The sequence below is a fragment of the Dendrobates tinctorius genome, unplaced genomic scaffold, assembly GCF_039654945.1.
Source record: "Dendrobates tinctorius isolate UK_male_01 unplaced genomic scaffold, ASM3965494v1 ptg000021l, whole genome shotgun sequence".
NCBI lineage: Eukaryota > Metazoa > Chordata > Amphibia > Anura > Dendrobatidae > Dendrobates > Dendrobates tinctorius.
Genome location: NW_027361689.1, coordinates 43,206,240 through 43,220,593, shown reverse-complemented (window position 1 = coordinate 43,220,593; position 14,354 = coordinate 43,206,240). Strand labels below are relative to the sequence as shown.

Below are 14,354 nucleotides of genomic sequence, written 5' to 3'. Positions count from 1 at the left end.
TGGCACATGTTAACTTGTACGGCAATTGAATGATATCAACAACACATAAGCAAGTGTTAAACTTGGCAAGCTAAAGTGAGTTAGAACATGTCCGAGTGGACCAAGGAGTCCGGCTCCAGTAGTGGTAAAATGCAGCCGAAAGAAACACAAGAAAGCTCAGGGGGGTATCTCCTTCTCCATTCCAGATTTCCCTCTTTTACGAGTCGAGCGTTTCTTTCCTGTGACCCAGTCACCCTGCCCTCCAGTATAAGCGTGGACAGGGGGAGGCGTGCGGTAATCCATGTCCAGAGGTAGCCAGGAAGGAATATCTATAGGGGCAATGTCAAAAGTATCCCATATTTTGGCTAAATCTTCAGGGGTCCGAACCATTATTTGCCTGCCGTCTCCATGTATAGATATACCAAACGGAAACTGCCATTTATATAAAATTTTACGTGAGCGTAACACCTCCAGGAGGGGCCTTAGAACTCTTCTTTTTGCAAGGGTCAACGGCGCAACGTCCTGATAAAGATGAATAGCAGATCCCTCATAAGAAAGATATTTAATGTCTCTTGAGGCAGACAAAATAGCATTGGTATCCAAATAGCTCAATAAGCCGCAAATCACATCCCTCGGGGGTTCCGTTGGCTTCGGCTTTGGTCTAAGTGATCTATGCACCCTTTCTATTACAATTCGGTCGCATTTTTCTTATGGGATTAAGAGGGCGAAGATCTCCTTCGTAGATTTTTCTAATATTTCTGTAGAAACACTTTCAGGCAAGCCTTTTATCCGTATATTCTTCCTGCAGCTCCGATTTTCCTGGTTCTCCAGGGCCAGAAAAGAGTTGTTAAGCTGTGTTCTGTGATAGTCCAGATGCTCTCTCATGGCATTGGAGTGGCTAATGATAGAGGACTGAGATGACTCCAAGGACTCCACTCTATTACCAATATGTAGCAAATCCGCTCTCATACCAGATATCTCATTAACTAACGGTTTTATAGCTTGTGCTAATAATTTTTTAAAAACCGATCTAGAAAGTTTCCCAGAGTCCGATTGAGTAACATCGCTGCCTGAAGCATCATCACTGGAGTCTGAGTCCTCGACATGCTCCTCTTCCACAACCTCTGTAGGGAGCCTTTTAGCATTAGGCCTAATCGATGCAGATTTATTTTTCAAAAATGTATCCGTTTCACCCTGTTTGCTTCGATACGCCTCTGCAGCCAACGGTTTTGCACGCTCTTTGTTAGTTTTGACCATTTTGCTTGATTGAAGCGTGCCCTTAATTTACCACTCGTGCGTCAAGAAAAGTCTAGTAGTGCATTTTTCTATATGTAAATAACCCCATGCAGCTTGGAGGGTGAGGGGTTAATATATGGAAACATCCGTGGGGATCTGCTGGAGCCGGTAGGGACAGGGTAACGCCAACTCCCACCCGCGGCGCTTCAGAAATGACACAATGTCCTCCTCACCGGTGGCTCACAGCTCTGCAGACAGCAGCACTCCTATGAGGGGAGAGCGATATCCCCCGGTTCAAGAGCGACCCAGTCCCAGGTAATCTTCTCAGCGAGACAGGGGGCCGTCAACAACCCGGCCCCTCGGACACAGAGCCAACGCTCCCTTCCACTGCCAGTAGCAGTAGTATCCCCCGCAGGCCCCACAGACAGCTTACCGGGGGCTCCCCGCGCCACGGCCGTCTCTCACCGCCTTCTGCTCCAACGGGAGAGACCGCTCCTTATTCCGCGGTCTCACGCCTCTGTCGAGGGCCTCCTGTGATCCGGTCTCCAGGCCTTATCCGCAGGGGGATGTAAAGATGGCGCCCGTCTCTCTCCGGCGCCGCAGCACCCTCCACGAGGCCGCTCTGCGCTCCGGTGTCCCGGCGGGGAGCAGCAGCCCCTCTCTTCTCTCCACCGCCCCTCACCTTCTTCTCCAAGCCCGGGACGCTCTAAGATTGATTTTGCCGCTTTCGTCCGGGTCAAAATAGGCTAATTTTGTGGCTGGAAGCGGGAGCTGCTGTAAGGCACGTCCTCCCTGTGTGAGATCCAAGCCACGCCCTGGTAATTATCTTATTTTATTCAAAGTCAGCACGCTGGTGTTCTAATTGTATTATTCTTTTGATGTGAGTCTGACATATTCTATTCTTATCTGGCTTTGTGCTTTTCGGTGGCATATTGTAAAGATGCATACTGGTTGGAGCCATTCTTTTCTATGAAAGTCCTCTAGGTGTTAACCCCATACAATTACAGTCTCTGAGCGCAATAGTAATTTATATATCCTGATTTTTAATAATAATTATAATTATTAGGCTACGTGCACACGCTGCGGAATGGGGTGCGGATTTGGCTGCGCGGATTTTGTAAAATCCGCAGGTAAATCCGCAGGTCAAAAGACCTGCAGTTTATCTGCGGATTATCCTGCGGTTTGGCCCTGCGGTTTCACCATCTCCACAATGGTGGAGATAGGAAACCGCTGCGGAATCCGCAGAAAGAATTGACATGTCAATTATTTCTGCGGTTTCAAAACCGCAGGAAAACCGCGCTGAAAAATTCGCACCATCTGCACTGCGGTTTTTTATTCCCATAGGGAATAATGGTACTGTACACCACAGCAAAAACTGCTGCGGATCCGCAGCGTGTGTGCACACACCCTTATTAGTTATTTGTTTTAAATATTTGTAAAACCATTTTATTTCTCTAACACTTTCTTAGTCCCCATAGAACACTTGGCGGCCCGGGATCATGTTGCGGGGGAGGGATCCCACCAAGAACAACTTCTACAAGGAGTTTGTATGTTCTCCCCGTGTTTGCGTGGGTTTACTCCGGGTACTCCGGTTTCCTCCCACATTCCAAAAACATACTGATAGGGAATTTCGATTGTGAGCCCCATCGGGGACAGTGATGATAATGTGTGCAAACTGTAAAGCGCTGCTCTATATAAAAATAAAGATTATTATTATTTATGGACACAATCATTTCATTGCTTGCACAATACTGGGCTGCACAGGAGCACCAAGATGGAGGCGATGAGGACCTTCAGAGGAGCCCCCCGCTGACATGGCGACTCGGGCTGGCAGCGGGCCCCTGAATACAACATAAATGCCATTGTCGTGCTTGACAACAGCATTTCAGGAGTTAAACAGCAGATCGCTCGACATACCCGGATATTATCCAAGACAGATGTCATCTGCATCATAGAGACGGAAAGGGTTTAATGGGTCCACGATGATTGTCCATTTCTGAAATCGCATCTGTGTGATGCAAAATTTGCACATGGGTCAAAGAGTCATAGGTAACCCCTTCCTAGCCCAGTAATCCCAGCTGAATGCACTGGTCCGATCTGCAGCTCTGGGATTGTTGGGACACCATGTGTCTTCACCTCTTCTGAAATTCAACCTTGCGACCCATCATAATACAAAAGTTTTTCAGCTCTTTATTAATAATTAATAATTTTTTTTAGGGATTGGTTATAAGAGATCTACGTTGCCACTTTACAGCCCTAATAGGGACATGAGGAGGGTTGGGTTAGGAGGGGGAATATCAAGGCATTTTGGAAAGTTTAACATCCTAAAAAAGTCACAATATGTTACACGTATTTGTACAAAATGTTGCGACCTTACATGTGAATCAAGTTCGTCTTTTTTTGACCACTAGGGGATGCTGCACCCGACAATAAAGGACAGAATGGTCATACACAGTGCACCGCTGCCCAAGGAACTGCTCCCCAGCCCCGAGCAGGCGAAGGTGAGCCGGGGCTGTATGTCATGAGTGGGTTCTTCTTCTCCCGCACCCCCCATGTTTGTAGTCTCTGAAAGTGCAATGAAACAATGTCCCCTATAAAGACATAAATCTTTTAGTCGCCTAAAATAAATTGTTAAAATAACAGGGTAAATCCCCCATTACACTAAACGATGTCCCAGCGATCCCACCAACGATCCGACATGATGGGATCGCTGGGACATCGTTAGACAGCCCCAGCGATCAGGACCAGCGACGCTGGTTTCTAATGTAAACATCGGGTATCTAAGAGCCGCGCGACTCCTGGATACCCGACGTTTACCTTGGAAACCAGCGTGTACGCCGGTTTCCAAGGTAAACAACGGGTATCCAGGAGTCGTGCTGCTCCTGGATACCCGACGTTTACATTAGAAACCAGCGTCCAGCGTCGCTGATCGCTGGTCTCTCGCTGCCACACGCAGCGATTTGCGCTGGGCAGCGGGAGACCAGCGATCGAAAAAAGGCCCAGGTCGCTCGAGCACGATCAGCGATAACCGGCAGGGGGGCCGGTCGCTGATCCCCGTCACACACAGCGATCTCGCTGGCGAGATTGCTGATGTGTCTCAAAATCAGCAATCTCGCTAGCGAGATCGCTGTGTGTGACGGGACCCTTACTCATAAAAATAAGGTAATTGTTACAGCCAGAAGGTATAAGGTGTACTATATCTTCTAAGGCCTCTTTCACACATCAGGTTTTCGCCGTCAGGCGCGATCCGGCGCTTTTGACAAAAACCGCATCCGGCGAAATGCAATGCCGGATCCGGTTTCCCCCCCATTGACTTGCATTAGAGCCGGATCGAGCCGGATGGCCATGCGTTTCATCCGATTTTCGCCGGATCCGGCAATGTGACGCGATCCGGCGTCTGGAAAAAACGGCTACTGTAACGTTTTTTGTCTCCGGCGAAAAAGCCGGACACGCCGGATCCGGCGTGTCCGGCTTTTTCATACAATGAAAGCCTATGAGCGCCGCAATGCGCCTGATCCGGCGACAGCCAGATCCGGCGGCCGGATCCGTTTTTTTTGGTCTGAGCATGCTCAGTAGCTCTGCCCACAAGACATATATAAAAGCAAGACAGTGGGACCCTCAGCCACACCCAACATGACACCCAAGCCAAGAACCAGGAGCAGGAGAAGGCAGCAGACATCTGCAGCAGCACCATCAGCACCACCCCAAATGGAGCAGCATGCTGAACAACGGGAGGGGAGTCCAGCAGCAGATGAGAGACGGTAATTATCAAATCCCCCATTCCTCCAAACTAGGGCTATGGAATATCAAGATATTCATTGGCCCTTTGTTTCTCTTTATTCAACAGCCGCCCAATAGATGCAGCAGCAGCAGCAATGGCAGCAGCAGAAACACCACCCACAGCCATGGAGTCTGGCCATGAGGAAGACAGCACATCTTCTGGGAGCCCTCCCTCGTATCGTCAGCGTTTGACGGTAAGTTTTTATTTCCAAAATCCATCATCTCTGTAATATATGTCTATTCATTGCCTTTTATTTCAAAACAGGAATCACAAGATGAAGAGGAGCTCCCAGAAGAAGAAGGAAGGGGTGGACAGACACTTGGAGTGGGCTCACAATTGGTAAGTTTTTTTCATCAAACGCAGAAACACAACATCACACTACACACAACACATAGAAAACAATGTTCTGCAGACTACACACAGCAAACAAATGCCTACATCCAAAGACATAACATTTTTTGTTTTCTTCTCTAGTCTTCCCAATCTGGTGCTCGGCCAAGAGGTCCTCACAGTGCCTCCCGGGGTCGTCGGCGACAGCAACGCGGCGGTCACCAGCGTGTAAGTATAAATATTTTTTTTTTTTTTTTTTTTGCACTTTTTATTTCATTTCTTTTGTGGAGGCTAATTATGTTATTTTTGTCTTTTTCTTTAACAGCCTTCACAGCGTGCTCCCGACTCTGACGGTGAGGATGGAGGGAGTGATGTGGACCGCCTCATCGATCTCGTCAGAGAAAGGGAGCCGCTCTGGAATATGGCTGACCGCCGCCACGCTGACCTTATCGTTACCCGACGACCCTGGGAGGAAATCTGTTCGCTCCTTGTGGACCGCTGGGAGGACCTCGAAGCTCGGGCCCAGATTAAAGAGCGTAAGTATATACAGTACCGGTTGCTTGATTTAAACCAGTGTTTCCCGAACTCCAGTCCTCGTGGTCCCCACGGATCATGTGTTCAGGATTTCTATTTACTTTGGAAATCCTGAAAACATGACCCCTGGGGACCATGAGGACTGGAGTTTGGGAAACACTGATGTTGTATACTAACCACTTTGTCCTTTCTTGTTTCAGGGGAGAGAATTGTGAAGCGGTGGCGGTCTGTGAGGGATCGTTTCAAGAAGGAGTTCAATAAAGAGATGCGGGCCCTGAGTGGATCTGGAGGACGCAGGATCACCCTCAAACGATTCGCCTCCGCTATAAAATCCGCCAAATTCTTCAAAATATTTCCAATCACAACATCCATCTTCGCCAGTAACTTGCTCTTCTCTCCAACCTGCACTTTCTCCTCGACAACCTGTCAAAGAAGGGCTGTAGGAACACTCTATATATAGTTTTCCAGTAGCCAATCCCGTTCGGAAGGCCACAAGGGTCAATTTTAAAAACCGGATCCGGCGTAATCCGTCGAAAAACGGATAGAAAAACGGATGAACCGGATGAGACGGATCCGGTTTTGTCTGTCAAGAACAAGACGGATCCGGCAGAAAACCGGATCCGGCACATCAGGTTTTACAAAACATTTGCCGGATCGCGCCTGACGCCGAAAACCTGATGTGTGAAAGTAGCCTAATATATAAGCTAAATACCTTAAATAAAATAACTCACGGAAGGTGTTGACATAGCATGGTATAATGTAATCTTGTTAGTATCCAACCAAGTGAGAAGAATAGAAAGCTATATGTAAGAAATAAGATGACTATAGGCCATGTGTCTCTCTCAACCCAACGCGCGTTTCGCACTTCTTCGTCAGGAGAAGTCTTTGGGGAGAGGTGAAGACATGTCATTAAATGGACATCAAATATCCAATAGCAATATAATATTGTAATATTAAAGTATACCTCAAAACAGTACAAGCAAGAAAACAATCGCAGGTTCAAATTCTACATTGGCACTAATAAAAACGTTGGAAAAATTGTTTTAAAAAAATGAAAATGATAAAAGTTTTGTTCACCCACATTTTCCAAGTTCTAATGTAAATAAAAATAAAAATAATTCTGTCCATAAAGGTCCGATCAAAATAAAAAATGTAAACCATATATTAACCCAATAGCTATAACCTAGATCTCCCTAAGAATCTGCCTCCAGAGCTTATTGTAAATGCACAGGGACGTTACCAATGTGAGAAATGTAGATCAGGAAAGCAGACAGTCAGTCATTACATGTCACACACGAGTAACACCACCTTTCATTTATAATAAGCTCTGGAGGCAGATTCTCAGGGAGATCTATGTCCCGCCCATAGATCTTAACAGCTCGTTTACAAACTTTACATATTAAGAAAATGTGGATTTCTCTGGAATACGGCATTGGATCGCAGATATAAAGGTACCATTTTATTCAGTTTCCTTTGACTTGAATGCCCAGTTATAGACGACTTAGGAGGGTTGATCCTACGGAAAGATTCAATTTTAAGGGGTTAAAAGCCAAAAAGAAATAAAATAAAAAAAATCCATAATTGTAGTTACAGTGTTGCTGCACTTTCCCTTGAAAAACAAATCAATAAAATGCAATCAAAACGTTGTATGTGCTCAAAAATGGATGTTTTCCTTTTGTATTCCTACCTGTGTGCGATTCATTCTGGTCCTATCTTACTTCTCAGTCGGTGAATTTTTGGAATTCATTCCAAAAACATATCAGTCTTCCCCCACTCAAGATGATGCCGGCGTCACATCCGGGAATCAGAAGCCTATCTACCACTTCTCTGAGGAAGACCGGTGACTGGTTGTCACACAAGCCTTACGTCCAGGTAAGACGTAGAAAATAGACTCTTATGTCCTATACTATGGAGAATGAAGCAGCTGCCGTGGCATTCGGGCAGGCCTCCGAGCAGTGATAGCTGGGATCGGACTAGTAGCTATGGGTATTTGCAGGCTTGGACTGGCCGACAGGGGAACTGGAGAAACCTCCGGTAGGCCGCTGTGAAGGAATGCTGATGAGCAGTGATCTTACACTTGATTCACAATTTGCAGAATATTGTATCATCTACGGTAATCATTTATTAACAAGCGAGGTCACTGCCTACAGACTTATACGAAAATGAAAAAAAATACGTCAAATGTGTTTCTAAAAATAAGTTTTCAATAAAAAAAAGCCTTTAAAAACCCACTTGTAAAAACTGCCAAAGCCAAAAATAGTAACAAAAAAACACATTAATCAAGCAGTTGTCATGACCCTGGACAGGATGGTTCCGCTTTCTTCCTGGTCAAGTCAGGGTTAACTTTAATCCGCCTCTGTTTGGTTCTGGGGCGGCTATTTAATGTTGGCAGTTCCTGGGTCTGGTGTCGGTGATACTTCCATATACTCGGCTAGTGGTTGCTGACCCAGGTTACTTCTGTAATTGTTGAGCCTCTGTGCTTGTGTGCCTTGCTGTGTATGACCCGGTTTGTCCCCTGACTCTCGCCTCGACATCCTGCTTTGTACTGCCCGGTCTCTCCTGGTTATCTGATCCCTTGGTTTGTCTCCGTTTACTCTTTGTCTTATCCCTTGGTACTACGCTCTCGTCTGGCTTTTGACTTTCGGCTTTCCTTGACCTCGTTTACTGTTTTTGCCTTGCATTCAGTTGGTTTCCCTGCACTCACGCGGGGTGGCTCCGCCCTCTGGTCATGTTACTGCTCAGTGCCAGGTCCTGTGCGCTGCTCACTGCTTAGTCTCAGGTCCTTGTGCACAGCGTGCCTTGTCCCTGCACTCCCGGCGATCATTCACGTGACCCCCTGATAGCGCCCTCTAGGCAGCGCCAGTGACACCACCAGTGTCATCACAGCAGTTTATGCCAGTTTTTAGCAAAACCAGAGTGCCAAAAAGTCACAAATTGTGCAAAATCTTAGGTTTTTGTTTTTGTACCAAGCATTGCAAAAGTTGAAAAAGAGGTCAAGGAGCACCAAAGGTGCCACCAGGTCAGGTGACAGCTGTGATGCAGTTTGCTCCAAGACGTGAGAAGTACAGACGCATGAGACACTTGTGGTCATCCCCGGAGTAGAGTCACCTGCGAGTGACTGGGTACCAGAGCAGGCAAGACGCTGTTGGTCAAGCACCGAACTCCAGACTTTGTTGGACAAGAACCGACATCCAGATTTCACCGTTCAAGACCCAACGTCCAGACTTAACTGGTCAAGACCCTGCAACCTATGCAGAGCGGAGAAAAGTCCTGCAAAACATAGTATTGTGTAAAAATAAATTTTTATTGAAACATGAATTGAAAATATATTAAAAAGAAATGATTTTTTGGAGATGTATACTGACCAAACAGAACAAAAAAACAGCAAAACACTGGACCTGAGAATGAGTGAATAGTATCCAAAAGAACTATTAAAAATGCATCCAAAGATGTCTGTATGCGATCTAAAAGCACCTGCATAATAGAATCTGATTATGGAGTGCTAATAATAAATAAAGTGCAATGTGCAGACACTTGGAACAGGGCTGCCACTAGGAATTTTGGGGCCCCATACTGGCAAAATTTTTTGGGCCCCCTTGAGACTCCACCCAGGCTCCACCCCAGCCCCGCCCTCCACCCCTCAAACTGTCCACAGCCCCACCGCTCTTTCTTAGAAAAATTCCACTTCTCACCAATCACACATTAACAGTTCCCATCTCCAGATCACACACATAGCCAGCAGCTCTTGTTATGACCAAAAGATTTTTTAAATCTGCCACCACTAGGTAGACTCTTTTGGCTGAGCCCTATTCTACTCTAACCTATTAAACATTTGCTAAAATATCCAATACAATTTAGGTATATTTTTTTATTTATTTTTCAATTTTTAAAATGACCAATAATATCACATCCAAAGGGACAAATACCACCACACCATGCCCAGACACCATATTACCACCACATGGTGACCAATAATACCACATACAGGGAACAAATACAGCCATACCATGTCCAGGCCACATATTACCACCAGTGACAGAATAATAGCACATACAAGGGACAAATACCACCGCACCATGACCAGACCACATATTACCAGCACATGGTGACTGAATACTACAATACTGATCATTAATAAAAAAACATATTAATATCACCATAAGTGCCATTATACACAGGAGATCTGTACTTAGTATGTAGTGTGTGTACAGGTAATACAATGATCACCAGTGACATTATACATAGGAACTCTGTATATAGTGTCAGTGTACAGGTAATACAGTGATCACTGGTGACATTGTACAAAGGCACTCTGTATATAGTGTATAGTGTCATTGTACAGGTAACACAAACTCACCAGTGATGTCTCTAGGTGAAGTCCTTCATCTTTGCTTTTCATCTTTCATCCAGCACAGATCGCCATCACGTCTTCCAGCCAGGGCTTGTCTCTGGAGGAAATAACACAGTTATCTAGAGCTCCACTTGCAGAACACATTACTTAATTTTTTTCCCAACTTCTACACTACACCAGATGAAGAAGAAAAAAGGCGACATAGTGTCGCTCTGCACAGTAACTGAACCTCCCCCCATTTAAAACAGTATCCTCAAAAAAATAAAATAAATACTTCACTGCAGTAATAATATCCCTTAATTAGCCCCTATGGTAATAATATCCCCCATCCTGGCTCCAGCCATATTTTCTCTCATCCTGCCCTCATGAGTATCCATTCTGCCCCAACATGATCTCCAGATCCTGCCCCATCTGTCTACATCGTATCCATCCTGCCCCATGATCCTGCACCATGTGTCTCCCATCCTGTACCCTGTGTCTCACATTCTGCCCCCTTCTGTGTCTCACTGTCACATTCTGCCCCCTCCTGTGCCTCTCTGTCACATTCTGCCCCCGTGCCTCACATTCTGTCCCCTCCTGTGTCTCACTGTCACATTCTGCCCCCTCCTGTGTCTCTCTGTCACATTCTGCCCCCGTGCCTCACATTCTGTCCCCTCCTGTGTTTCACTGTCACATTCTGCCCCCTCCTGTGTCTCACTGTCACATTCTGCCCCCTCTTGTGTCTTACTGTCACATTATGCCCCCATGTCCATTCTGACCCCGTGTCTCACATTCTGCCCCCATGGGCATTCTGCCCCCTTCTGTGTCTCACTGTCACATTCTGCCCCCTCCTGTGTCTCACTGTAACATTCTGCCCCATGTCTCACATTCTGCCCCCTCCTGTGTCTCACTGTCACATTCTGCCCCCATGTCTCACATTCTGCTTCCTCCTGTGTCTCAATGTCCCATTCTGCCCGCCCTGTGTCTTACTGTCACATTCTGCCGCCATGTCTGCATTCTGCGCCCATATCTTGCATTCTGCCCTCACGTTCTGCATTCTGCCCTCATGTCTCACATTCTGCCCCATGTCCTTTCTGCCCCATGTCTCACTGTCACATTCAGCCCCCTCCTGTGTCTCACTGTCATATTCTGCCTGCCCCCATGTCTTGCATTCTGCCCCCATGTCTGCATTCTGCCCCCATCATGTGTGCATTCTGCACCCATGTCTGCATTCTGCCATGTCTTGCATTCTGCCCCCATGTCTTGCATTCTGTCCCCATGTCTGCCCCCATGTCTGAATTCTGCCCCCATGTCTTGCATTCTGTCCCCATGTCTGCATTCTGCCCCCATGTCTTGCATTTTGCCCCATGTCTGCATTCTGCCTCCATGTCTTGCATTCTACCCCCATGTCTTGCATTCTACCCCCATGTCTTGCATTTTGCCCCCGTGTCTACATATTTGGCCCTGTGTGTCTCTAATCCTGCCCCCTGTCTCCATATTTGCCCCTGTGTATCTCCAATCCTGCGCCCTGTCTCCATATTTGCCCCTGTGTGTCTCCAATCCTGCCCCCTGTCTCCTCATTTGCCCCTGTGTGACTCCAATCCTGCCCCCTGTCTCCACATTTGCCCCTGTGTGACTCCAATCCTGCCCCCTGTCTCCACATTTGCCCCTGTGTGACTTCAATCCTGCCCCCTGTCTCCACATTTGCCCCTGTGTGACTCCAATCCTGCCCCCTGTCTCCATATTTGCCCCTGTGTGACTCCAATCCTGCCCCCTGTCTCCACATTTGCCCCTGTGTGACTTCAATCCTGCCCCGTCTCCACATTAGCCCCTATGTGACTCCAATCCTGCCCCCATCTCCACATTTGCCCCTGTGTGACTACAATCTTGCCCGCTGTCTCCATATTTGCCCCTGTGTGTCTCCAATCCTGCCCCGTCTCCATATTTGCCCCTGTGTGACTCCAATCTTGCCCCCTGTCTCCATATTTGCCCCTGTGTCTCCAATCCTGCCCCGTCTCCATATTTGCCCCTATGTGACTACAATCCTGCCCGCTGTCTCCATATTTGCCCCTGTGTGTCTCCAATCCTGCCCCCTGTCTCCATATTTGCCCCTGTGTGTCTCCAATCCTGCCCCCTGTCTCCACATTTGCCCATGTGTGACTTCAATCCTGCCCCGTCTCCACATTTGCCCCTGTGTGACTCCAATCCTGCCCCCTGTCTCCACATTTGTCCCTGTGTGACTACAATCCTGCCCGCTGTCTCCATATTTGCCCCTGTGTGTCTCCAATCCTGCCCCGTCTCCATATTTGCCCCTGTGTGACTCCAATCCTGCCCCCTGTCTCCATATTTGCCCCTGTGTCTCCATTCCTGCCTCGTCTCCATATTTGCCCCTGTGTGACTACAATCCTGCCCGCTGTCTCCATATTTGCCCCTGTGTGACTCCAATCCTGCCCCCTGTCTCCATATTTGCCCGTGTCTCCAATCCTGCCCCCTGTCTCCATATTTGCCCCTGTGTGACTACAATCCTGCCCGCTGTCTCCATATTTGCCCCTGTATGTCTCCAATCCTGCCCCGTCTCCATATTTGCCCCTGTGTGACTCCAATCCTGCCCCCTGTCTCCATATTTGCCCCTGTGTCTCCAATCCTGCCCCCTGTCTCCATATTTGCCCCTGTGTGACTCCAATCCTGCCCCCTGTCTCCATATTTGCCCCTGTGTGACTCCAATCCTGCCCCCTGTCTCCATATTTACCCGTGTCTCCAATCCTGCCCCCTGTCTCCATATTTACCCCTGTGTCTCCAATCCTGCCCCCTGTCTCCATATTTGCCCCTGTGTGACTACAATCCTGCCCCCTGTCTCCATATTTGCCCCTGTGCGTCTCCAATCCTGCCCCCTGTCTCCATATTTACCCCTGTGTCTCCAATCCTGCCCCCTGTCTCCATATTTGCCCCTGTGTGACTCCAATCCTGCCCCCTGTCTCCATATTTGCCCCTGTGTGACTCCAATCCTGCCCCGTCTCCATATTTGCCGCTGTGTCTCCAATCCTGCCCCGTCTCCATATTTGCCCCTGTGTGACTCCAATCCTGCCCCGTCTCCATATTTGCCCCTGTGTGACTCCAATCCTGCCCCGTCTCCATAGTTGCCCCTGTGTGTCTCCATTCTGACAGGGATACATATTGCCCCTTTCAAAAATAAAAACTTTCTTCTTACCTGACCTCGCTCCTGCGCTGAAGATGGAGCTGCTGCTCTGTGAGCTGAAAGGACCTGTGGTGACGTCATCGTCATGTGATCAGGGGGCGGATCTGATCAATGCTGAAGGCCTGTGATAATGGTGACGTCACCACAGGTCCTTCAGCTCTTCTCTATCTTTCGGATGTCGGGCGCTGTGGCGGCTCTGCTGATGTGTGCGCTGCAGGCCCGATCGCAGCGCACACTTGGGGCCTGCCCTGCGCCCCTATGACGCACAGCACTTGGGGCCCGATGACTGGCAGCACAGGAGCGGGGCCCCTGATCTGCGGGCCCCCTTCTGTACTGATGTTCATCGGGCCCCATACAGCAGTAAGGGCTGTCCTGCCCTGATGGCGGCCCTGACTTGGAATAGAGCAATAGGAGGCAAAATTAGTACATACAGTGGGTACGGAAAGTATTCAGACTCCTTTAAATTTTTCACTCTTTGTTTCATTGCAGCCATTTGGTAAATTCAAAAAAGTTCATTTTTTTCTCATTAATATACACTCTGCACCCCATCTTGACTGAAAAAAAAGCAGAAATGTCGAAATTTTTGCAAATTTACTAAAAAAGGAAAACTGAAATATCACATGGTCATAAGTATCCAATCATCACGGACAACATATAAAGCCAATCGGTGGTAGACAGTGCTGAAGGTCATCCCTTTAACCAATCCCTTACTTTGTTAGAGCCACCTCTTCCCTTAATGGTCAATCATAAATTGAATAGACGTGTAGTGGTGTAATTAAAATAGTGGCACCCTATAAGGGAAGCCAGCCACGTCATACCTCCTTGTAGGAAGCCACGCCGTATCTCGATGTCTCCTGCATCATTTCTTCCCCTTCCAATACAGTCAGATCGGCTCTCAGTTGCCGGAAGCCGAATGGTCAGTTGCTTCCCGATCCGCGCATTGACGTATTCACGCGTGCGTATTCCCT

At 47.7% G+C, this 14,354-nt stretch overlaps 1 protein-coding gene across 2 annotated transcripts in view; it reads left to right on the top strand.

The window, feature by feature from the left end:
• LOC141083853 (protein FAM228B-like) overlaps window positions 1-14,354 on the top strand; it is a 725,331-nt gene that overhangs the window by 37,226 nt on the left and 673,751 nt on the right. For both annotated transcript variants that reach the window (XM_073568323.1, XM_073568321.1), the window contains exons 2-3: window positions 3,627-3,716; window positions 7,586-7,732. In XM_073568323.1, the coding sequence (XP_073424424.1) occupies window positions 3,630-3,716; window positions 7,586-7,732 (234 nt within the window). In that variant the 5' untranslated portion in view covers window positions 3,627-3,629. The remainder of the gene's footprint in view (window positions 1-3,626; window positions 3,717-7,585; window positions 7,733-14,354) is intronic.